This window comes from Lepisosteus oculatus, chromosome 2 (genome assembly GCF_040954835.1).
Source record: "Lepisosteus oculatus isolate fLepOcu1 chromosome 2, fLepOcu1.hap2, whole genome shotgun sequence".
In the NCBI taxonomy this organism is placed as follows: Eukaryota; Metazoa; Chordata; class Actinopteri; order Semionotiformes; family Lepisosteidae; genus Lepisosteus; species Lepisosteus oculatus.
Genome location: NC_090697.1, coordinates 29,409,099 through 29,434,430, shown reverse-complemented (window position 1 = coordinate 29,434,430; position 25,332 = coordinate 29,409,099). Strand labels below are relative to the sequence as shown.

At 53.7% G+C, this 25,332-nt stretch overlaps 1 protein-coding gene across 1 annotated transcript; it reads left to right on the top strand.

Moving 5' to 3' along the window:
- Positions 1 to 21,944, top strand: LOC138225596 (TOG array regulator of axonemal microtubules protein 2-like). The gene is made up of 15 exons (XM_069186219.1): positions 1 to 166; positions 305 to 381; positions 1,079 to 1,389; positions 2,202 to 2,355; positions 3,801 to 3,953; positions 4,878 to 5,010; positions 5,773 to 5,878; positions 8,782 to 9,017; positions 12,595 to 12,753; positions 13,056 to 13,173; positions 13,606 to 13,700; positions 16,330 to 16,528; positions 17,900 to 18,116; positions 20,240 to 20,326; positions 21,440 to 21,944. The coding sequence occupies exons 1-15, from the start codon at positions 156 to 158 to the stop codon at positions 21,802 to 21,804; spliced, it is 2,421 nt and encodes an 806-aa protein (XP_069042320.1). The 5' UTR covers positions 1 to 155; the 3' UTR covers positions 21,805 to 21,944.
- Positions 21,945 to 25,332: the final 3,388 nt, after the last annotated feature.

Below are 25,332 nucleotides of genomic sequence, written 5' to 3'. Positions count from 1 at the left end.
TGGCTGCTCTCCAGTCTGTGCGCTCCAGTGCTCTCAGAAAACGCCTGTCCCTCTGTGGGACTTTGCTGCCACCCATTCCCCAGCTGGACAAGACTCAGAGTTGCAGCCCCTCCCCCAGGCCTGCCAGCCAATCAGCACTCTGCAAGGAGGACTGCATGAGGTGGAGGTAGGGAAGTGGGAGGAGCCTGTGAGCTTCTTGCTCATTGTGCTGTTTTTGATGGTCTGTGTCAGTGAGAGATTCCCAGTGCTCCTCCTAAGTCTGTGTCTGGGTCTACATATAGCAAGACTGGTGCTGTTCTTTCAGGGTGTCTCCAGAGGGTGACAGCGCCCCAGTCCTAGAGTCCTCTCTGCCCCCTCCCAGAGTGCCTGAGCAGTCTGCAGGTACCCCACTGCCTCTGCGCCCCTGTCTTTGCTCTGTCCCTGTGGTGTCTGCTTGTGTGTGTGTGATGACAGTGAGGGGCAATCCTTCCTCTCTCTCTGTCGGGGTGTACTGTGAGAGGGATCCTGTGTCAGACCCATTCTCTTACCCTCCTGTTCAGATTGCAAGAGTATACTGGGCTGACTGATGAGTTACAGCGTTGCCAAAATTACAATTAGTAACATGTACACACAGTACTGGTCACTGAGCCTGTCCTCTCTGGACAATCAGGTCTGTCTGTGTACAGTTTCTATTTCCAGGCTGTGGTCCTGAGCCTGTCCTCTTTGGACAATCATACTGTGTCCAGTATTTATGGTCAGGCTGTGGTCAGGCTGTGGTCACTGAGCCTGTCCTCTCAGGACACTGTGTCCAGTCTTTGTCCATCTGTGTCCAGTTTCTCTGCGTAGGCTGTGGTCACTGAGCCTTGTCCTTTCTGGACACTGTGTCCAGTCTGTGTCCATCTGTGTCCAGTTTCTCTGCCCAGGCTGACGTCACTGAACCTGTCCTCTCTGGACGCTGTGTCCAGTCTGTGTCCGTCTGTGTCCGGTTTGTCTGCCCAGGCTGAGCCTGTCCTTTGTCAGGGTCTGTCTCTCACCCTGGTCGGATACTGGGGCAGGGTGTGTAGTCTCTCTCACTCTCCGTGGTGCTCTATCCCTCCAGACGCTGCCGGCACGCTGAGAGCTGTTGCCATGCCGACCGAGGAAGAGCAGCAAGCTGAGGAAGACGCTGTCTCAGTGACCGCTGGGGCAGGGAACCCCTCGCTGGCCCTCCCGGGGGCGGCCCCAGCAGTCTCCGCAGGGCACGTGGGTTCATCTCTGTCGAGCGAGACAGCTGTGGACACAACACACACTGGCCCTTCCTCACAACAGCAGACAGCCCAGCCTGGGAGCGATACACACTCCAGACCCTGCTCTCCACCGCACACAGGACGCAGTGTGGAGGCTGCACCAGCAGGGGGGGCTCTCCTGGAGGTAATAATAATAATAATAATAATAATAATAATAATTCCTTACACTTATATAGCACTTTTCTGGACACTCCACTCAAAGTGCTTCACTGGCAATGGGGATCCCCTCCACCACCACCAATGTGCAGCTCCACCTGGATGATGCGACGGCAGCCATAGTGCGCCAGATCGCTCACCACACACCAGCTCTCAGTGGGGAGGAGAGCAGAGTGATGTAGCCAATTTATAGAGGGGGATTATTAGGAGGCCATGATTGGTAAGGGCCAATGGGACATTTGGCCAGGACGCTGGGGTTACACTCCCTACACTTTTTATGAAACACCCTGGGATTTTTAATGACCACAGAGAGTCAAGACCTCGGTTTTACGTTTCATCCGAAGGACAGTGCCTTTTTACAGTATAGTGTCCCCGTCACTATACTGGGGCATGAGGATCCACACAGACAGCAGGGTGAGTGTCCCCTACTGGCCCCACTAACAGGACTTCCAGCAGCAACCTTAGTTTTCCCAGGAGGTCTCCTATCCAGGTACTGACCAGGCTCACACCTGCTGAGCTTCAGTGGGCTGCCAGCTGTGAGCTGCAGAGTGATATGGCTGCTGGTGTGCTTGATGCAGTGTGGAGGCTGTACCAGCAGGGGGCGCTCTCCTGGTGATCCACGCATCCTGTGATCCAGCTGCTGCATGGTGCTGAGGCTGTTAAATCACACTGCGTGCCTGAGCCTCCTGCTTCCAGTCCTGGGGGCACCATAACCGGCCTGAAGCCACGCAGCGCCTTGTCTGGATCACTTCCTGTCCTGACGGCCTCCCTCGCCCTCAGGTCCCGGCGCCTCTGTCCAAGTCCGCGCGGAAGAAAGTCCGCGAGCGGTGGAGGAAGGAGCTGGACAGGCGGAGGAGACAGAAGCAGGAGGAGCACAGCGAGGGCGGCTGCGGCCCGGGCTCTGGCCCCTCTGAGACGCCCGCGGCGCTGGCAGGTGGGAGTTTCTGGGGGCTGGGCTTGAGGTGGGGCCGCGAATGACCGAACCTGCCGTCGTTCGTGGTCATCCCCCGTCCAGCCGCAGAGCTGACACAGCCGTGACACAGTGTCTGTTATCAGTGATTAATGCCTGGACATAGAAACTGGACACAGACAGACCTGATTGTCCATTAATAACAGTGATTAATGAGCCCACCCTCATACAGGGCTCCAGGGATCTGAACACATGACCGGCCAGGAGGGGTTAATATAACAATACATTTTATTTACAAGTAGCTTCTCAAAGTGTGATATAGGAAATGTTAAAAAACAGCTAGAAGACACAAGAATCAGACACAGACACCAGATCAGTAAAAACCTGTCTGAAGAAGGAGGTTTTGAGTCTGGGTTTGAATGCGCTCAGTGAAGGTGACCCCCCAGCTGTCCCTGGGGATAGAATTCCAGGGCTCTGGGGAGTAGCAGGAGAAGGCCTTGTCATCCATGGTACGTCTACAGGCTTGGGGAACAGACAGGAGGCCAGTGTCAGACGAACGAAGGTTGCGAGGTGGGGAGGAGGAGAATTATACATCAGAAACTGGGTTTGCAGCAGGAAAACTCTAAAGCATCCCCCACCCACCCCAGTAACTTCTTTCTATTGCAAAACATCCACTAATTAATCCTGTGTGAGAGTGTGTAACTGCAGCACCATTCATTTAATTAACGAATTACCACCCAGTGTGTCTATTCACAAGTGACAGAGGCCAGTGCTATTACAACCTCTTCCAAAGGCGGGCTGCCACAGTCCTGTGACCAGGAGGATCCCAGTTCGTGTGTGTTGGTGACAGTGTGTCTCCTGCAGAGACCAGGAGGATCCCAGTTCGTGTGTGTTGGTGACAGACAGTGTGTCTCCTGCAGAGACCAGGAGGATCCCAGTTCATGTGTGTTGGTGACAGACAGTGTGTCTCCTGCAGAGGGCAGGAGTCCTGCGACCAGGAGGATCCCAGTTCATGTGTGTTGGTGACAGACAGTGTGTCTCCTGCAGAGACCAGGAGGATCCCAGTTCATGTGTGTTGGTGACAGACAGTGTGTCTCCTGCAGAGGGCAGGAGTCCTGTGACCAGGAAGATCCCAGTTCATGTGTGTTGGTGACAGACAGTGTGTCTCCTGCAGAGACCAGGAGGATCCCAGTTCATGTGTGTTGGTGACAGACAGTGTGTCTCCTGCAGAGACCAGGAAGATCCCAGTTCATGTGTGTTGGTGACAGACAGTGTGTCTCCTGCAGAGACCAGGAGGATCCCAGTTCATGTGTGTTGGTGACAGACAGTGTGTCTCCTGCAGAGACCAGGAGGATCCCAGTTCATGTGTGTTGGTGACAGACAGTGTGTCTCCTGCAGAGGGCAGGAGTCCTGTGACCAGGAGGATCCCAGTTCATGTGTGTTGGTGACAGACAGTGTGTCTCCTGCAGAGTCCAGCACAGCCTCCACACTCGTTCCTGCCCACTCGCCTCCAGGAGAGCCCCCCCTGCGGGCCCCCCGCCCCACTCGTCGCGCCAGTGTGGCAGTCCTGCGGCCTCACCACTGTCCCTCGTTATCCAGCCCACGCCGGAGACACTCCTCTGGTAACTGTCCATCTGCCTGGCTGTCTGTCCATCAGTCTTCTGCCTGCATGTCTGTCTGTCATCTCTCTTCGTCCACCTGTCATCCACTTGTCCAGTCCTCACTCTGTTCTGCACAAGAGGGATCAGACCCAAGACACCAGAGTACAGATAGGACTACTGACCTGCTGCCTGACCACCTCTGCTGTTTCAGCTGCCTGCATGATCCCAACTGGGATTCCTGGTCTCCTGTGTGATCCCAGCTGAGATTCAAGGTTTTCTGTGTGATCCCAGCTGAGATTCCAGGTCTTCTGTGTGATCCCAGCTGAGATTTCAGGTCTTCTGTGTGATCCCACCTGGGATTCCAGGTCTTCTGTGTGATCCCAGCTGAGATTCCAGGTCTTCTGTGTGATCCCAGCTGAGATTTCAGGTCTTCTGTGTGATTTCACCTGGGATTCCAGGTCTTCTGTGTGATCCCAGCTGAGATTCCAGGTCTTCTGTGTGATCCCAGCTGAGATTCCAGGTCTTCTGTGTGATCCCAGCTGAGATTCCAGGTCTCCTGTGTGATCCCAGCTGAGATTTCAGGTCTTCTGTGTGATCCCACCTGGGATTCCAGGTCTTCTGTGTGATCCCAGCTGAGATTCCAGGTCTTCTGTGTGATCCCAGCTGAGATTCCAGGTCTTCTGTGTGATCCCAGCTGAGATTTCAGGTATTCTGCGTGATCCCACCTGGGATTCCAGGTCTTCTGTGTGATCCCAGCTGAGATTTCAGGTCTTCTGCGTGATCCCACCTGGGATTCCTGGTCTGATCTCCTGTATTATCCCATCTGGGATTCCCAGTCTCCTACATAATCCCAAGTGGGATACCTGGTCTCTTATGTGATCCCAGCTGGGATTCCTGGTCTCCATGGGGCAGTGTGTGATGCGTGTGTGTCCGTCTGTGTGTCAGTGCTGCCAGGGTCCAGGCTGTTCCAGATGTCCCAGGAAACAGGTGGAGACTCAGATGCTGAGGAGCCCCGCCCCCTCTCGAACCCGGAGCTCCATCTGACACAGGCCCTGAGGGACCTGCAGCGGGAGGACTGGTCAGTATTGTACCGTGCAGGGCCTCACTCAGACGAGGAAATGACACGGGAGAGGTGCCGTCCTGTTTGTGAGTGCATTCGGATGTGGCCGAGCAGAAAAAGAGTGACCGGACTGCAACACAAAATAGGTGCCGAGCAGTTTCTGACAGAACAGCCTCTTCTCCCATCACTCCCACCCCTCTCGTTCTCTCCTGCTCCAAGTTCCTGGTCCTGGAAGTGGCAGGTCTCTGTGTGGAGACTGTGGAAAATGTCATTCATTCATGCAATTGCTGTAGTCAGAGGACGAGACTCAGAACTCCTCTCTGGACCCGACTATAATCCCCCCAGGATCTCTGCCCTGACTGATTTGTTTTTTTTTTAACAGAGGGCACTATGATCTCCTTGTAGCCCGGGGGACAATGAGTGTCCATGTGTCCCTGACACCACGTCTCCTGTAGGATCATGATGTCTGTCCTCTTTATATTATGTTTCTGATGAACTCTGTCCCCTTAAGACTAAATGCTGATGAGCCCAGACCTCTCAATGGACACACGGAGAGGGATCTCATTCTGCGTGATTGCACTTCTTTTACTATTAGTGCTTTTTCGGAATGAGAGCAAATGAGTGCAGGATGTAAGTGCCCTCAGCACAATCTTTGAAACGTAGTACAAGTTGTTGTTTTCGTTTGCTATTTTAACAATTGTTCATCTCCAGTCTGATATTCTGGCAGTGTGGGCGACCCCTCCAGCTGCTGCTTCAGCTCTCCTCCTCTGTCTCTGCCAGGGAGCTGAAGACGCAGAGTCTGTCTGCCCTGCGTGCCCTGGCGGCCTGGCACCCCGACGCCCTGCGGACTCGCCTGCACCAGGTTACAGAGCTGGTCTCCCGAGAGGTGAGGGGAGGAGAGGGAGACAGAGGGATACTGGGGGGGACAGGGGACAGAGGATGTTCAGGTCTGCTGGTTACGGGGAGAGTGATCTGGACAGATCAGGGTGCTGAACGCCATCGCTCTGTCTCTCCCAGGTGCTCAGCCTGCTGGTTACGGGGTGAGTGATCTGGACAGATCAGGGTGCTGAACGCCATCGCTCTGTCTCTCCCAGGTGCTCAGCCTGCTGGTTACGGGGAGAGTGATCTGGACAGATCAGGGTGCTGAACGCCATCGCTCTGTCTCTCCCAGGTGCTCAGCCTGCTGGTTACGGGGAGAGTGATCTGGACAGATCAGGGGGCTGAACGCCATCGCTCTGTCTCTCCCAGGTGCTCAGCCTGCTGGTTACAGGGAGAGTGATCTGGACAGATCAGGGTGCTGAACGCCATCGCTCTGTCTCTCCCAGGTGCTCAGCCTGCTGGTTACAGGGAGAGTGATCTGGACAAATCAGGGGGCTGAACGCCATCGCTCTGTCTCTCCCAGGTGCTCAGCCTGCTGGTTACAGGGAGAGTGATCTGGACAGATTAGGGTGCTGAACGCCATCGCTCTGTCTCTCCCAGGTGCTCAGCCTGCTGGTTACAGGGAGAGTGATCTGGACAGATCAGGGTGCTGAACGCCATCGCTCTGTCTCTCCCAGGTGCTCAGCCTGCTGGTTACAGGGAGAGTGATCTGGACAGATCAGGGTGCTGAACGCCATCGCTCTGTCTCTCCCAGGTGCTCAGCCTGCTGGTTACAGGGAGAGTGATCTGGACAGATCAGGGTGCTGAACGCCATCGCTCTGTCTCTCCCAGGTGCTCAGCCTGCTGGTTACAGGGAGAGTGATCTGGACAGATCAGGGGGCTGAACGCCATCGCTCTGTCTCTCCCAGGTGCTCAGCCTGCTGGTTACAGGGAGAGTGATCTGGACAGATCAGGGGGCTGAACGCCATCGCTCTGTCTCTCCCAGGTGCTCAGCCTGCTGGTTACAGGGAGAGTGATCTGGACAGATCAGGGTGCTGAACGCCATCGCTCTGTCTCTCCCAGGTGCTCAGCCTGCTGGTTACAGGGAGAGTGATCTGGACAGATCAGGGTGCTGAACGCCATCGCTCTGTCTCTCCCAGGTGCTCAGCCTGCTGGTTACAGGGAGAGTGATCTGGACAGATCAGGGTGCTGAACGCCATCGCTCTGTCTCTCCCAGGTGCTCAGCCTGCTGGTTACAGGGAGAGTGATCTGGACAGATCAGGGTGCTGAACGCCATCGCTCTGTCTCTCCCAGGTGCTCAGCCTGCTGGTTACGGGGAGAGTGATCTGGACAGATCAGGGTGCTGAACGCCATCGCTCTGTCTCTCCCAGGTGCTCAGCCTGCTGGTTACGGGGAGAGTGATCTGGACAGATCAGGGTGCTGAACGCCATCGCTCTGTCTCTCCCAGGTGCTCAGCCTGCTGGTTACGGGGAGAGTGATCTGGACAGATCAGGGTGCTGAACGCCATCGCTCTGTCTCTCCCAGGTGCTCAGCCTGCTGGTTACAGGGAGAGTGATCTGGACAGATCAGGGTGCTGAACGCCATCGCTCTGTCTCTCCCAGGTGCTCAGCCTGCTGGTTACGGGGAGAGTGATCTGGACAGATCAGGGTGCTGAACACCATCGCTCTGTCTCTCCCAGGTGCTCAGCCTGCTGGTTACAGGGAGAGTGATCTGGACAGATCAGGGTGCTGAACGCCATCGCTCTGTCTCTCCCAGGTGCTCAGCCTGCTGGTTACGGGGAGAGTGATCTGGACAGATCAGGGTGCTGAACGCCATCGCTCTGTCTCTCCCAGGTGCTCAGCCTGCTGGTTACAGGGAGAGTGATCTGGACAGATCAGGGTGCTGAACGCCATCGCTCTGTCTCTCCCAGGTGCTCAGCCTGCTGGTTACAGGGAGAGTGATCTGGACAGATCAGGGTGCTGAACGCCATCGCTCTGTCTCTCCCAGGTGCTCAGCCTGCTGGTTACAGGGAGAGTGATCTGGACAGATCAGGGTGCTGAACGCCATCGCTCTGTCTCTCCCAGGTGCTCAGCCTGCTGGTTACAGGGAGAGTGATCTGGACAGATCAGGGTGCTGAATGCCATCGCTCTGTCTCTCCCAGGTGCTCAGCCTGCTGGTTACGGGGAGAGTGATCTGGACAGATCAGGGTGCTGAACGCCATCGCTCTGTCTCTCCCAGGTGCTCAGCCTGCTGGTTACGGGGAGAGTGATCTGGACAGATCAGGGGGCTGAACGCCATCGCTCTGTCTCTCCCAGGTGCTCAGCCTGCTGGTTACAGGGAGAGTGATCTGGACAGATCAGGGTGCTGAACGCCATCGCTCTGTCTCTCCCAGGTGCTCAGCCTGCTGGTTACAGGGAGAGTGATCTGGACAGATCAGGGTGCTGAACGCCATCGCTCTGTCTCTCCCAGGTGCTCAGCCTGCTGGTTACAGGGAGAGTGATCTGGACAGATCAGGGTGCTGAACGCCATCGCTCTGTCTCTCCCAGGTGCTCAGCCTGCTGGTTACAGGGAGAGTGATCTGGACAGATCAGGGTGCTGAACGCCATCGCTCTGTCTCTCCCAGGTGCTCAGCCTGCTGGTTACAGGGAGAGTGATCTGGACAGATCAGGGTGCTGAACGCCATCGCTCCGTCTCTCCCAGGTGCTCAGCCTGCTGGTTACAGGGAGAGTGATCTGGACAGATCAGGGTGCTGAACGCCATCGCTCTGTCTCTCCCAGGTGCTCAGCCTGCTGGTTACGGGGAGAGTGATCTGGACAGATCAGGGTGCTGAACGCCATCGCTCTGTCTCTCCCAGGTGCTCAGCCTGCTGGTTACGGGGAGAGTGATCTGGACAGATCAGGGTGCTGAACGCCATCGCTCTGTCTCTCCCAGGTGCTCAGCCTGCGCTCCGGGGTGTCCCGGGCGGCGATGCGGGCGCTGGGGGCAGTGTGTGGGGCGCTGGGCAGTGCCATGGATGGGGAGCTGGAAGTGGTGATGCCTGCGCTGCTGCTGCGGGCGGGCGACTCCAGCGAGTTCCTGAGGGAGGGGGCGCAGGGGGCGCTGCGGGCGGCGGTGGGCAGCGCCAGCCCTGCCCGCGCGCTCGGCTCGCTCATCAGCACCGGAGCCAGGTGAGAGACAGAGAAGATCTGAGGCGTGCTTACAGCACAGTGGAGCGACAGGGGAGGCACAGCGAGGCACGGCAGGGACAACCAGAAAGAAACCCGGGAAACGCAAGGCAAAACCATGGTGGTGTGAGAATACTGCACGACTCCATGACTTCGGCTGCTACCACAGAGTCACAGGCACCCCAGCTCACAGGACAGAGTGTACTGTACAGCGCTCACGTGTAGTGTACTTCACTGTGCTGTCGTGTACTGTCGTATACTGTACTGTAGTGTAAGTGTACCGTACTGCACTGTAGTGTACTGTAGTGTTACCGTACTGCACTCTAGTGTACCTTACTGCACAGTAATGTAGTTCTGTACCAGACTGCAGTGTGCTGTACTGGACTGTAGTTTCAGTAGTGTACTATACTGGACTGTAGCTTCAGTAGTGTACTATACTGGACTGTAGCTTCAGTAGTGTGCTATACTGGACTGTAGCTTCAGTAGCGTACTATACTGGACTGTAGCTTCAGTAGTGTACTATACTGGACTGTAGCTTCAGTAGTGTGCTGTACTGGACTGTAGCTTCAGTAGTGTACTATACTGGACTGTAGCTTCAGTAGTGTGCTATACTGGACTGTAGCTTCAGTAGCGTGCTATACTGGACTGTAGCTTCAGTAGTGTACTATACTGGACTGTAGCTTCAGTAGTGTACTATACTGGACTGTAGCTTCAGTAGTGTGCTATACTGGATTGTAGTTTCAGTAGTGTACTATACTGGACTGTAGCTTCAGTAGCGTACTATACTGGACTGTAGCTTCAGTAGTGTACTATACTGGACTGTAGCTTCAGTAGTGTACTATACTGGACTGTAGCTTCAGTAGCGTGCTATACTGGACTGTAGCTTCAGTAGTGTACTATACTGGACTGTAGCTTCAGTAGTGTACTATACTGGACTGTAGCTTCAGTAGCTGCCCCTACTGAAGTGTAGTGTACTATACTGGACTGTAGCTTCAGTAGCGTACTATACTGGACTGTAGCTTCAGTAGTGTGCTATACTGGACTGTAGCTTCGGTAGTGTACTATACTGGACTGTAGCTTCAGTAGTGTGCTATACTGGACTGTAGCTTCAGTAGCGTACTATACTGGACTGTAGATTCAGTAGCATACTATACTGGACTGTAGTTTCAGTAGCGTGCTATACTGGACTGTAGCTTCAGTAGTGTGCTATACTGGACTGTAGCTTCAGTAGCGTACTATACTGGACTAGCTTCAGTAGTGTACTATACTGGACTGTAGCTTCAGTAGCGTACTATACTGGACTAGCTTCAGTAGGGTACAATACTGGACTGTAGCTTCAGTAGCGTACTATACTGGACTGTAGTTTCAGTAGTGTGCTATACTGGACTGTAGCTTCAGTAGTGTGCTATACTGGACTGTAGCTTCAGTAGTGTGCTATACTGGACTGTAGCTTCAGTAGTGTGCTATACTGGACTGTAGTTTCAGTAGCGTACTATACTGGACTGTAGCTTCAGTAGTGTGCTATACTGGACTGTAGCTTCAGTAGCGTACTATACTGGACTGTAGCTTCAGTAGTGTGCTATACTGGACTGTAGCTTCAGTAGCGTACTATACTGGACTGTAGCTTCAGTAGTGTGCTATACTGGACTGTAGCTTCAGTAGTGTACTATACTGGACTGTAGTTTCAGTAGCGTGCTATACTGGACTGTAGCTTCAGTAGCGTGCTATACTGGACTGTAGCTTCAGTAGTGTACTATACTGGACTGTAGTTTCAGTAGTGTACTATACTGGACTGTAGCTTCAGTAGCGTACTATACTGGACTGTATCTTCAGTAGCGTACTATACTGGACTGTAGTTTCAGTAGTGTACTATACTGGACTGTAGCTTCAGTAGTGTACTATACTGGACTGTAGCTTCAGTAGCGTACTATACTGGACTGTAGTTTCAGTAGTGTACTATACTGGACTTTAGCTTCAGTAGCGTACTATACTGGACTGTAGCTTCAGTAGCGTACTGTACTGGACTGTAGTTTCAGTAGTGTACTATACTGGACTGTAGCTTCAGTAGTGTACTATACTGGACTGTAGCTTCAGTAGCGTACTATACTGGACTGTAGCTTCAGTAGTGTACTATACTGGACTGTAGCTTCAGTAGCGTACTATACTGGACTGTAGCTTCAGTAGCGTGCTATACTGGACTGTAGCTTCAGTAGCGTGCTATACTGGACTGTAGCTTCAGTAGCTGCCCCTACTGAAGTGTAGTGTACTATACTGGACTGTAGCTTCAGTAGCGTACTATACTGGACTGTAGCTTCAGTAGTGTACTATACTGAACTGTAGCTTCAGTAGCGTACTATACTGGACTGTAGCTTCAGTAGTGTACTATACTGGACTGTAGCTTCAGTAGTGTACTATACTGGACTGTAGCTTCAGTAGCGTGCTATACTGGACTGTAGCTTCAGTAGCGTGCTATACTGGACTGTAGCTTCAGTAGCTGCCCCTACTGAAGTGTAGTGTACTATACTGGACTGTAGCTTCAGTAGCGTACTATACTGGACTGTAGCTTCAGTAGTGTACTATACTGGACTGTAGCTTCAGTAGCGTGCTATACTGGACTGTAGCTTCAGTAGCTGCCCCTACTGAAGTGTAGTGTACTATACTGGACTGTAGCTTCAGTAGCGTACTATACTGGACTGTAGCTTCAGTAGTGTACTATACTGGACTGTAGCTTCAGTAGCGTACTATACTGGACTGTAGCTTCAGTAGTGTGCTATACTGGACTGTAGCTTCAGTAGTGTACTATACTGGACTGTAGCTTCAGTAGCGTACTATACTGGACTGTAGGTTCAGTAGTGTACTATACTGGACTGTAGCTTCAGTAGCGTACTATACTGGACTGTAGCTTCAGTAGTGTGCTATACTGGACTGTAGCTTCAGTAGTGTGCTATACTGGACTGTAGCTTCAGTAGTGTGCTATACTGGACTGTAGCTTCAGTAGCGTACTATACTGGACTGTAGTTTCAGTAGTGTACTATACTGGACTGTAGCTTCAGTAGTGTACTATACTGGACTGTAGCTTCAGTAGTGTACTATACTAGACTGTAGCTTCAGTAGTGTACTATACTGGACTGTAGCTTCAGTAGTGTACTATACTGGACTGTAGCTTCAGTAGTGTGCTATACTGGACTGTAGTTTCAGTAGTGTACTATACTGGACTGTAGTTTCAGTAGTGTACTATACTGGACTGTAGCTTCAGTAGTGTACTATACTGGACTGTAGCTTCAGTAGCGTACTATACTGGACTGTAGCTTCAGTAGCGTACTGTACTGTGCTCTATGGTTTTGAGCTGCAGTATGTATACTGTAATCTACTGCCTCTCTGTCAGCTGCTGTCTGGAGTTGAAATTCCTTCCTCTCACACCCTCCCCAGCCTTTCCTCTCTCCCCGGGTCGTGCTCTGTGTCCCTCACCCCTCTCTGTGCGCACTGGCGCTGGGCTGCCCGTGTTGGCAGGGCCAGCTGGGCACTGCGGCGCGTGTCTCAGTCTCTCAGTCTCTCAGCCCAGTGCGTTCCTGCCCCGCAGTCACCGAAACCCCGCCTCCCGCTGCTGTGCCGCGGAGATGATGGCGCTGGTCCTGGAGCGAGAGGGGGCGGAGCCAGCGCTCGCGGCCGGGGGGGCAGGACAGGAGCAGCTGCTCCTCGCGCTGGTCCGACTGGCGCAGGACGCCCAGCAGGACACCCGGTGAGAGCCATGCACTGAGACCGGTCCGTTACGTTTATCTGCTCTGTCGATCGGAAATACCAGTCAGAGGGATTGTCTGCTATCTTATCCACCTGGCAAGACCAGTTCATCAGCTGATTTCTCATTTGCTCTGACAATCAGCCAACCATCCAGAACGGAGCTCAGTAAATTAATCTGCACAGTATGTTCTTCCACAGCAGAGCAGGAGTTTGTGTTTTGTGCGTTGTTTTTGTGTGTCAGTGTGTAATCTGTGGGTGTGTCAGGAGGTCAGTGTGACAGTGCTATCTGTGTGTGCTGTGCAGGTTCTATGGACGCAGGATGCTGTCTCTCCTTATCTCTCACCCTGAGTTTGACCTCCTGGCCCAGCGTTTCCTGTCCACCCATGACCTGCACTTCCTGTCCACCTCCTTTCAGCAGCAGGTCAGTGTGGTGTGGCTGGTGAGTGCTGGGGTTCCCAGGTTACTGGCACGCTCCTCTTGAGATCCCACCCTGTCTGAACTCCCTGTGCTCCAACACTGATCAACAAGTGACCATGCCCTCCTCTCACCCCTCTGTATGATCATGCCCTCCTCTCACCCCTCTGTATGACCATGCCCTCCTCTCACCCCTCTGTATGACCATGCCCTCCTCTCACCCCTCTGTATGTGTGCCCTCCTCTCACCCCTCTGTATGTGTGCCCTCCTCTCACCCCTCTGAGTGACCATGCCCTCCTCTTGTCCTCTTCTCACCCTTAACTCTCACTAGATAATGTAACGTTGTCTGGAGTCTAGACAAGGCACTGGTGCTTATAATACATCACACTGATATTCCACACAATGGCGGTGTTCCCCGGTTCTCCTGTCTCTCCTGCAGGTCACACGGGGCAGTGCGGCAGAGCCTCCCTGGGCACGAGGTCATAGGTCGCCCCGGGTTAGCGTTACAACAAATGTGCTGAGCTCTGCTGCAGGGTAAGAGCGCTCACTTCCTTCATCGCTCAAGAACCCACTGAGTCAGTCAACCGACAAATTATCATTATTATCCTTACACATATAAAATGCTTTTCTGGACACTCCACTCAAAGCGCTTAACAGGTAATAGGGACTCCCCTCCATCACCACAAATTTGCAGTTCCCAACTGGATGATGCTACAGCAGCCAAAGTGCAACAGAACGCTCCCCACACACCAGCTATCAGTGGGGAGGAGAGCAGAGTGATGTCACAACAGGAGCTACAGTCCCAGTACAGTAGAACAGTCCTGTTACAATAGGAGCTACAGTCCCAGTACAGTAGAACAGTCCTGTTACAGTAGGAGCTACAGTCCCAGTGCAGTAGAACAGTCCTGTTACAATAGGGGCTACAGTCCTTGTGCAGTAGATCAGTCCTGTTACAATAGGGGCTACAGTCCCAGTACAGTAGAACAGTCCTGTTACAATAGGAGCTACAGTCCCAGTACAGTAGATCAGTCCTGTTACAATAGGAGCTACAGTCCCAGTGCAGTAGAACAGTCCTGTTACAATAGGAGCTACAGTCCCAGTGCAGTAGATCAGTCCTGTTACAATAGGAGCTACAGTCCCAGTGCAGTAGATCAGTCCTGTTACAATAGGGGCTACAGTCCCAGTACAGTAGAACAGTCTGTTACAATAGGAGTTACAGTCCCAGTACAGTAGAACAGTCCTGTTACAATAGGAGCTACAGTCCCAGTACAGTAGATCAGTCCTGTTACAATAGGAGCTACAGTCCCAGTACAGTAGATCAGTCCTGTTACAATAGGAGCTACAGTCCCAGTACAGTAGAACAGTCCTGTTACAATAGGAGCTACAGTCCCAGTGCAGTAGAACAGTCCTGTTACAATAGGAGCTACAGTCCCAGTGCAGTAGAACAGTCTGTTACAATAGGAGCTACAGTCCCAGTACAGTAGAACAGTCCTGTTACAATAGGGGCTACAGTCCCAGTGCAGTAGATCAGTCCTGTTACAATAGGAGCTACAGTCCCAGTGCAGTAGAACAGTCCTGTTACAATAGGAGCTACAGTCCCAGTGCAGGAGAACAGTCCTGTTACAACAGGAGCTACAGTCCCAGTACAGTAGATCAGTCCTGTTACAACAGGAGCTACAGTCCCAGTGCAGTAGATCAGTCCTGTTACAATAGGAGCTACAGTCCCAGTGCAGGAGAACAGTCCTGTTACAATAGGAGCTACAGTCCCAGTGCAGGAGAACAGTCCTGTTACAACAGGAGCTACAGTCCCAGTACAGTAGATCAGTCCTGTTACAACAGGAGCTACAGTCCCAGTACAGTAGATCAGTCCTGTTACAACAGGAGCTACAGTCCCAGTACAGTAGATCAGTCCTGTTACAACAGGAGCTACAGTCCCAGTACAGTAGATCAGTCCTGTTACAACAGGAGCTACAGTCCCAGTACAGTAGATCAGTCCTGTTACAACAGGAGCTACAGTCCCAGTGCAGTAGATCAGTCCTGTTACAATAGGAGCTACAGTCCCAGTACAGTAGATCAGTCCTGTTACAATAGGAGCTACAGTCCCAGTACAGTAGATCAGTCCTGTTACAATAGGAGCTACAGTCCCAGTACAGTAGAACAGTCCTGTTACAATAGGAGCTACAGTCCCAGTGCAGTAGAACAGTCCTGTTACAATAGGAGCTACAGTCCCAGTGCAGTAGAACAGTCTGTTACAATAGGAGCTACAGTCCCAGTACAGTAGAACAGTCCTGTTACAATAGGGGCTACAGTCCCAGTGCAGTAGATCAGTCCTGTTACAATAGGAGCTACAGTCCCAGTGCAGTAGAACAGTCCTGTTACAATAGGAGCTACAGTCCCAGTGCAGGAGAACAGTCCTGTTACAACAGGAGCTACAGTCCCAGTACAGTAGATCAGTCCTGTTACAACAGGAGCTACAGTCCCAGTGCAGTAGATCAGTCCTGTTACAATAGGAGCTACAGTCCCAGTGCAGGAGAACAGTCCTGTTACAATAGGAGCTACAGTCCCAGTGCAGGAGAACAGTCCTGTTACAACAGGAGCTACAGTCCCAGTACAGTAGATCAGTCCTGTTACAACAGGAGCTACAGTCCCAGTACAGTAGATCAGTCCTGTTACAACAGGAGCTACAGTCCCAGTACAGTAGATCAGTCCTGTTACAACAGGAGCTACAGTCCCAGTACAGTAGATCAGTCCTGTTACAACAGGAGCTACAGTCCCAGTACAGTAGATCAGTCCTGTTACAACAGGAGCTACAGTCCCAGTGCAGTAGATCAGTCCTGTTACAATAGGAGCTACAGTCCCAGTACAGTAGATCAGTCCTGTTACAATAGGAGCTACAGTCCCAGTACAGTAGATCAGTCCTGTTATTGTTTGCACACAGCTCCTATTTCTTGTATGTATCTGGAGTACCAGCCTTGAGTAAAATTTACAGATTTAAGTGACCTTTAAATTTTGAAATATTGCTTAATTTCCGAAATTTTCAAAGCTCAAATTACAGTTCTAAAGGGCCTGAATGGAAAGTCAATTCCCCATGGGCAGAGTGAGAGCACAAACAAGGCTCACCCCAGCCTGGCCCGCAGCGCCTGTGACGCCTGTCTCTTCCCAGGCAGGGCCCTGGAGAGCAGCTCCTCCCCGGGCCGCGGCTCCGGGCCGCGGTGCTGCGCTCACTGCAGCGGGGCGAGAGGCTGACGGAGCTGCAGGCCCTGCTGACTGCGCAGGGACATGCCCCGCGGGCCAGAGGGATCGCCCTGCTGCTGGAGCTGTGCACCCAGCACCCCCTGCTCGTCACAGCCAACATCAGCAAGGTGAGGGAGAGGGAGACACTGGGGGGACAGAGACACTGGGAGCTGTAGGACAGGGAGAGAGAGGGACACTGGGAGCTGTAGGACAGGGGGACAGAGACACTGGGAGGTGTAGGACAGGGGGAGAGAGGGACACTGGGAGGTGTAGGACAGGGGGAGAGAGGGACACTGGGAGGTGTAGGACAGGGAGACAGAGACACTGGGAGGTGTAGGACAGGGAGAGAGAGGGACACTGGGAGGTGTAGGACAGGGGGAGAGAGGGACACTGGGAGGTGTAGGACAAGGAGAGAGAGGGACACTGGGAGGTGTAGGACAGGGAGAGAGAGAGACACTGGGAGGTGTAGGACAGGGGGACAGAGACACTGGGAGGTTAAGGATAGGGGGAGAGAGAGAAACTGGGAGTGGTAGGACAGAGGACAGAGACACTGGGAGGTGTAGGACAGGGGGGCAGAGACACTGGGAGGTGTAGGACAGGGGGTATATGAAGACAGAGATACTGGGAGGTTTAGGACAGGGGGTATATGAGGACAGAGATACTGGGAGGTGTAGGACAGGGGGTATGTGAGGACAGAGACACTGGGAGTTTTAGGACAGGAGGATAGAGACACTGGGAGGTGTAGGACAGGGGGTATATGAGGACAGAGATACAGGGAGGTGTAGGACAGGGGGTATATGAGGACAGAGATACTGGGAGGTGTAGGACAGGGGGTATGTGAGGACAGAGACACTGGGAGGTGTAGGACAGGAGGATATAGACACTGGGAGGTTTAGGACAAGGGGTATATGAGGACAGAGATACTGGGAGGTGTAGGACAGGGGGTATATGAAGACAGAGATACTGGGAGGTGTAGGACAGGGGGTATGTGAGGACAGAGACACTGGGAGGTGTAGGACAGGAGGATAGAGACACTAGGAGGTGTAGGACAGGGGGTATATGAAGACAGAGACACTGGGAGGTGTAGGACAGGGGGGCAGATACACTTGGAGGTGTAGGACAGGGGGTATGTGAGGACAGAGACACTGGGAGGTGTAGGACAGGGGGTATGTGAGGACAGAGACACTGGGAGGTGTAGGACAGGAGGACAGAGACACTGGGAGGTGTAGGACAGGGGGTATGTGAGGACAGAGATACTGGGAGGTGTAGGACAGGGGGTATATGAAGACAGAGACACTGGGAGGTGTAGGACAGAGGGTATATGAGGACAGAGATACTGGGAGGTGTAGGACAGGGGGTATGTGAGGACAGAGACACTGGGAGGTGTAGGATATGAGGTATATGAAGGCAGCAAGGGAGACAGTACATGAAGTGGGAACAGCCGGGTGTTGACTCATCAGTAGGAGAAGGGATTATTGATCAATGGGTTGACTGCGCAGGTATGGGACTGGTTTGGCCCGAGGCTCCAGGACCCTAACAGGAAGGTGTGTCTCCAAGCTCTGGACATGGCCAGCCAGATCACGCCATTGCTAGGCAACAGCCTCAATCCTCTCCTGTCGCACTTGGCAACTGCTGCTGTTGACAACCTGAACGCCAAACATCCTGGAACTGCCCCTGCTGCGGCCACCCTACTGGACTGTCTCATCTCCCACTGTGGTCAGTGTCTCTCTGTCTGGTCTCCCACTGTGGTCAGTGTCTCTCTATCTGGACTCTTACAGTGGTCAGTTTCTCTCTGTCTGGTCTCCCACTGTGGTCACTGTCTCCCTGTCTGGACTCTTAAAGTGGTCACTGTCTCTCTGTCTGGTCTTCCACTGTGGTCAGTGTCTCTCTGTCTCATCTCCCTCTGTGGTCAGTGTCTCTCTGTCTGGACTCTTACAGTGGTCAGTGTCTCTCTGTCTGGTCTCTTACAGTGGTCAGTGTCTCTCTGTCTGGACTCTTACAGTGGTCAGTGTCTCTCTGTCTGGTCTCCCACTGTGGTCAGTGTCTCAATTCAATTCAATTCAAGGTGCTTTATTAGCATGACCGATGGGTACAATCAGTGTTGCCAAAGCAGATAAAAATAATAAAATTAACATGGTACAAAACATAAAAGTAAAAAAAAATCTACAGCCATTTACAACAGACACATGTCATAAAATATTGACATATACTGTAAACATATTGAGCATTATTGGGAGACAGACTCACTGTTCCTCAGACAGTCTCTGTCTGTTGACAGTGTGATCATGAGCCTGTACTTTGTCTGAACTTTGCTCTGTTTCTCTTTGCTGTCTCTTACTCTGGTCAGATACTCAGCTCGTGTGAGTTGTGTGTTTAGAGTCCTGCATCATTCCAGTTTGTGTTGTGTTGTGTGTGTCCCAGTGGGTGAGGTGGTGTTGTGATGTGGTTGATTTTGATTCGTGGTGCTCTAGCAGTGCTGTCCTGAGGCTGGTGTTACGATCCCTGCCTCTCGGCAACGGAGGAGGCAGAAGTAGGCGTAGCCCCTATCCATCAGTTCACCTATCAGTTTTCCCATTCACCACCACACCCCCGTCTCATCCTACTTAAACACCTGTCCTTCCCTACCTCTTTGCTCAGTATTGGTTTTTCCTTTCGAGCTTCCTGGTTGCGCCACTCCTACTTCTACCCTGTGTTCGTCTTGGCTTTCGGTTTGCGGTTTTTCCCTTTGGACTTTGGCTTTTCGGATCTCGGCTTGGCTTGGTTACTTACGCTCTGTTTCGGATCACTGGCTACCTCTGGATTCTCGGATTGCTCTACTGTCTACGACTTCGGATCACGCTTCGGCTTCGGTACTCGTTCCCTTTCGGATATCTGGCTTCCCCGGACTCTCGGCTCGTTCCTATGATTACGGCTTGCTTTTGGATTACGGCTTGGCTTTTTCGCTCCTGCAAGTGGGTTCACTCACTGGTTCGGTCCCTCGTACCGAATCCGTAACAGCAGGCTGGTGTCAGTGAGCCTCAGGACCAGCTGGCTGAGGGGGCTCTTCTCTGGGCTCAGCAGGGCCTTGTGGGGGGAGGGATGCTGGTCACTGTTTCTCAGCAGTAACCAGTACTTGATTGCTCTTCTGTATGCTGATTAGTAGTGGGTATCGGCGTTATTCGTCCTGAACACATTGTTAGGAGGTTTTCTCTGCACATGGAGGATGTTTATACAGACCTCTGAGTGCAGTTTCTATGGAGTGTTTGTCCCAGTTAGTGTAATCCTGGTCTGTGAGGGGACCCCACACTTCACTGCTGTATAGAGCAATGGGTTGGATTACACTTTCAGATATTCACAGATAGATTTTTATGGGGGGTTATGGAGTCTCCTTGTAATGGTATAGAAAGCCCTGAGTGCCTTCTCCATCAATGCCCTCATTACTAGGTCAGAACTCCCAGATGAAGTAATTGTCAGTCTGACAATGGTTGTGAAGCTGTGTGAAGTGGTTCCTGTTTCACAATGACCAGCTGAGCACTGGGCACTGGGGCAGCGGAGGGTGGGATAACTCAGCAGGTCTGACAGGCCGTCTCCGTCTCTCACTCGTCGCCTCACTCTCTCAGGCAGGGCCAGACCAGTCTGCGGTCTCCCTGTCGAACCTGCAGCTGGCAGGACTCAAGCCAAAAGCTGTTCACAAGAAGCAGCCTGCGAGCACTAGGTACTGACTAAGAAAAAACCATGCAGGATGGAGATCCACATTGGAGACCCTTCCATGGAGACAGGCTGGGACACGACTGTTCGCCTGGGCTGGTGAGAGACACGACTCTCGGGAATAAATCGGTTTCTCTCCTCTGTGCTTACAGACAATGCGTTGCTGTTGCAGCCCCTGGCCAGCAGGGTGCAGTATAGCAGTGGCAGAGCCATCCAGGAGGTGACTGAGAGACTGGCAGGTGAGGGAATGACGGAATGATTTCATTGCTAGAGAACCCATTGTTAGAGAAATGGAATGATAAGATTGACATCCCGTACTCCGGGCTGTACAGGGGGGTACCCTGAGCCGCGCAGTGGGGGTACTCCGGGCCGTACAGGGGGGCACCCTGAGCCGCGCAGTGGGGGTACTCCGGGCCGCACAGGGGGGTACCCTGAGCCGCGCAGTGGGGGTACTCCGGGCTGTACAGGGGGGTACCCTGAGCCGCGCAGTGGGGGTACTCCGGGCTGTACAGGGGGGTACCCTGAGCCGCGCAGTGGGGGTACTCCGGGCTGTACAGGGGGGTACCCTGAGCCGCGCAGTGGGGGTACTCCGGGCTGTACAGGGGGGTACCCTGAGCCGCGCAGTGGGGGTACTCCGGGCTGTACAGGGGGGTACCCTGAGCCGCGCAGTGGGGGTACTCCGGGCTGTACAGGGGGGTACCCTGAGCCGCGCAGTGGGGGTACTCCGGGCTGTACAGGGGGGTACCCTGAGCCGCGCAGTGGGGGTACTCCGGGCCGCACTGGGGGGTACCCTGAGCCGTGCAGTGGGGGTACTCCAGGCCGCACAGGGGGGGTACTCAGAGCCATGCAGTGGGGGTACTCTGAGCCGGGCAGAGGGGTACTCCAAGCTGTTCAGTGGGGGTACTCCGGGCCGCGCAGGGGGGTACTCAGAGCCGTGCAGTGGGGGTACTGCGAGCTGCGCAGTGGGGGTACTCAGAGCCGCGCAGTGGGGGTACTCAGGGCCGCGCAGTGGGGGTACTCAGGGCCGCGCAGTGGGGGTACTCAGAGCCGCGCAGTGGGGGTACTCCGGGCCGCGCAGTGGGGGTACTCAGAGCCGCGCAGTGGGGGTACTCCGGGCCGCACAGGGGGGGTATTCTGGGCCGTGCAGGGGGGTACTCTGAGCCGCGCAGGGGGGAGTTCTGGCCCAGTACACAGTAGCAGCCCGGTTGCCCTTCCTGTGGAAGCAGGAATTCTGAGCCCCATTTCCCAAGACCACCGTGGTCTGACACCCCGTGCCAGCTGGGTACTGGAGCTGCCGCGAGGCCACGTGTGTGCCAGTGCAGCGTGTGACCATGCCCCTCTCTCTCCCACAGTCCTGGTGCGCTCCCTGGCTCGGCTCAAGCCCTCCGCGGTCGAGCGCCACGCCCTCCCGGCTCTCTGGCACCTGATCGGTCAGCTGACAAGTGGCGGCGCTGGTGGGGGCCGGGCGTGGCGGGGGGCGCTGGGCAGGCTGGCACGAGGCCTCCAGGACACCCTGCCAGACAGACTGCAGGCCAGCGCAGAGAGCCGCCCCCCTGCCCAGCGGGACACCCTGCAGGAGATACTGGGCAGCCCGGTGGAGGGCCCCTGTCCACAAAGAGATGAGGGGGCTGGCGGAGACAGGGAGGACAGGACCAGTGGAGATGAGAGGGAGGACGGACATGGACCTGCAGGACAGATGGAGGAGACAGTAGGGTGAGACGGAAACAGTGAGGGGAGATGAGGAGAAGAAGGAGTCAGGGATACAGAGCTCTGTGCTCCACAGGGCTGAGAGAGTCTGAGAGGAGTCAGGGATACAGAGCTCTGTGCTCCACAGGGCTGAGAGAGTCTGGGAGGAGTCAGGGATACAGAGCTCTGTGCTCCACAGGGCTGAGAGAGTCTGAGAGGAGTCAGGGATACAGAGCTCTGTGCTCCACAGGGCTGAGAGAGTCTGAGGGATACAGAGCTCTGTGCTCCACAGGGCTGAGAGAGTCTGAGAGGAGTCAGGGATACAGAGCTCTGTGCTCCACAGGGCTGAGAGAGTCTGGGAGGAGTCAGGGATACAGAGCTCTGTGCTCCACAGGGCTGAGAGAGTCTGAGAGGAGTCAGGGATACAGAGCTCTGTGCTCCACAGGGCTGAGAGAGTCTGAGGGATACAGAGCTCTGTGCTCCACAGGGCTGAGAGAGTCTGAGAGGAGTCAGGGATACAGAGCTCTGTGCTCCACAGGGCTGAGAGAGTCTGGGAGGAGTCAGGGATACAGAGCTCTGTGCTCCACAGGGCTGAGAGAGTCTGAGAGGAGTCAGGGATACAGAGCTCTGTGCTCCACAGGGCTGAGAGAGTCTGAGAGGAGTCAGGGATACAGAGCTCTGTGCTCCACAGGGCTGAGAGAGCCTGAGAGGAGTCGGGGATACAGAGCTCTGTGCTCCACAGGGCTGAGAGAGTCTGGGAGGAGTCAGGGATACAGAGCTCTGTGCTCCACAGGTCTGAGAGAATCTGAGAGGAGTCAGGGATACAGAGCTCTGTGCTCCACAGGGCTGAGAGAGCCTGAGAGGAGTCGGGGATACAGAGCTCTGTGCTCCACAGGGCTGAGAGAGCCTGAGAGGAGTCGGGGATACAGAGCTCTGTGCTCCACAGGGCTGAGAGAGTCTGGGAGGAGTCGGGGATACAGAGCTCTGTGCTCCACAGGGCTGAGAGAGTCTGAGAGGAGTCAGGGATACAGAGCTCTGTGCTCCACAGGGCTGAGAGAGTCTGAGAGGAGTCAGGGATACAGAGCTCTGTGCTCCACAGGGCTGAGAGAGTCTGGGAGGAGTCAGGGATACAGAGCTCTGTGCTCCACAGGGCTGAGAGAGCCTGAGAGGAGTCGGGGATACAGAGCTCTGTGCTCCACAGGGCTGAGAGAGTCTGGGAGGAGTCAGGGATACAGAGCTCTGTGCTCCACAGGGCTGAGAGAGCCTGAGAGGAGTCAGGGATACAGAGCTCTGTGCTCCACAGGGCTGAGAGAGCCTGGGAGGAGTCAGGGATACAGAGCTCTGTGCTCCACAGGGCTGAGAGAGTCTGGGAGGAGTCAGGGATACAGAGCTCTGTGCTCCACAGGGCTGAGAGAGTCAGAGAGGAGTCAGGGATACAGAGCTCTGTGCTCCACAGGGCTGAGAGAGCCTGAGAGGAGTCAGGGATACAGAGCTCTGTGCTCCACAGGGCTGAGAGAGTCTGGGAGGAGTCAGGGATACAGAGCTCTGTGCTCCACAGGGCTGAGAGAGCCTGAGAGGAGTCAGGGATACAGAGCTCTGTGCTCCACAGGGCTGAGAGAGTCTGGGAGGAGTCAGGGATACAGAGCTCTGTGCTCCACAGGGCTGAGAGGCTGAGAGAGTCAGGGATACAGAGCTCTGTGCTCCACAGGGCTGAGAGAGTCTGGGAGGAGTCAGGGATACAGAGCTCTGTGCTCCACAGGGCTGAGAGAGCCTGAGAGGAGTCAGGGATACAGAGCTCTGTGCTCCACAGGGCTGAGAGAGTCTGAGAGGAGTCAGGGATACAGAGCTCTGTGCTCCACAGGGCTGAGAGAGTCTGGGAGGAGTCAGGGATACAGAGCTCTGTGCTCCACAGGGCTGAGAGAGTCTGGGAGGAGTCAGGGATACAGAGCTCTGTGCTCCACATGGCTGAGAGAGCCTGAGAGGAGTCAGGGATACAGAGCTCTGTGCTCCACAGGGCTGAGAGAGTCAGAGAGGAGTCAGGGATACAGAGCTCTGTGCTCCACTTCCAGTATCTAACAGTGAAGAAAAAGTTTTTAACCCTTCTTCACGACAGCAGGATGAGCCCAGTGAGGTCTAAGTTTGAGAACAGGAGCCCTGTGTGTTAGTCTGAGCACAGACCCCTGATTTTTTTGTCACCAGCCCTCGGACTGAGATAACAGCTGCTCACTAGACTCCATCTCTTCTTTAAAACACAGCCATGTCACTGTGAGCTCCTTACAGTGTCCTGGGACTGTGGCGAGCTGAAGATAATGTATACACGCACATGCTGGTACATTTCTATTAAATGCTTAAGAATCTGTTTTCCGAATTTGTTGTAATTAATGCTGTAACTGGATCTAAGTGAAATGAAGCTGCAGTGTGAACAGATGGTACTGTGTGTTTCCTCTTGTGTGTTGTTAAAGAGCTCCACAATGAGCACAGTTATGAATGAGACACAGCAGTATTTACCTCCTCTCATTTTCTCTCTCTCTCTGTGTACGTGTGTGCTCTCTCTCTCTGTGCATATGTTTTGTACTGTATGTGTGTGTATTATCTGTGTGAGTGTGCTCTCCATGTGCCGGTTCTGTGTGTGCATGCACGTGCCCTGTGTCTATGTGCTTGTGTTGTCTCTGTGTCACTTCTATATGTTCTGCTTGTGTTTTCTGTGTGTGTGTCTGCTCTGATTGTGCATATCCTGTCTCTCTGTCAGCTCTCTGTGTGTGTCTCCTCTCTGTGTGACGTCTCTCTGTGAGTGCTCTCTCTGTGTGTGTGTGCTCTCATGTGTTGGGTTTGTCTGTGTGTCTGCTCTCTGTGTGTCAGCTCTGTAGTGTGTGTGAGAGCTCTCTATTTGTTTGTGTGTACTCTGTGTGTGTGTGTATGCTGTCCCTGTGTGTGTGTCTGAGTGTGTGTGCTGTTTCTTTTAGTGTGTATGCTCTCTCAGTGTGTGTGCTCTGTCTTTGTTTGCTGTCTCTGAGTGTGTGTGCTGTCTTTCTCAGTGTGTGTGCTGTCTCTCTCTGTGTGCTGTCTCTGTGTGTGTGTGCGCAGTCTGTGTGTGTTGTCTCTCTGTGTGTGTGTGTTATGTCTCTCATTGTGTGTAAGCTGTCTCTCAGTTTGTGTGCGCTGTCTCTGTGTGTGCACCTGCTCTCTGAGTATGTGTGCTGTCTCTCTCAGTGTGACTGTGCTGTCTCTCTCAGTGTGTGTGCTGTCTCTCTCAGCGTGACTGTGGTGTCTCTCTCAGCGTGACTGTGCTGTCTCTCTCAGTGTGTGTGCTGTCTCTCTCAGTGTGTGTGCTGTCTCTGTGTGACTGTGCTGTCTCTCTCAGTGTGTGTGCTGTCTCTCTCAGTGTGTGTGCTGTCTCTGTGTGACTGTGCTGTCTCTCTGTGGAAATGGACAAGATTTCGATTCTGGTTCTGATTTTGACTCCAGCAGAGCTCATGACACGGACACGCTGGTCTGTGAAGACTTGCACTTTTATTGAGAACAAAAGTATAAAAACATACAGAGCCGAATTGTAAAGACA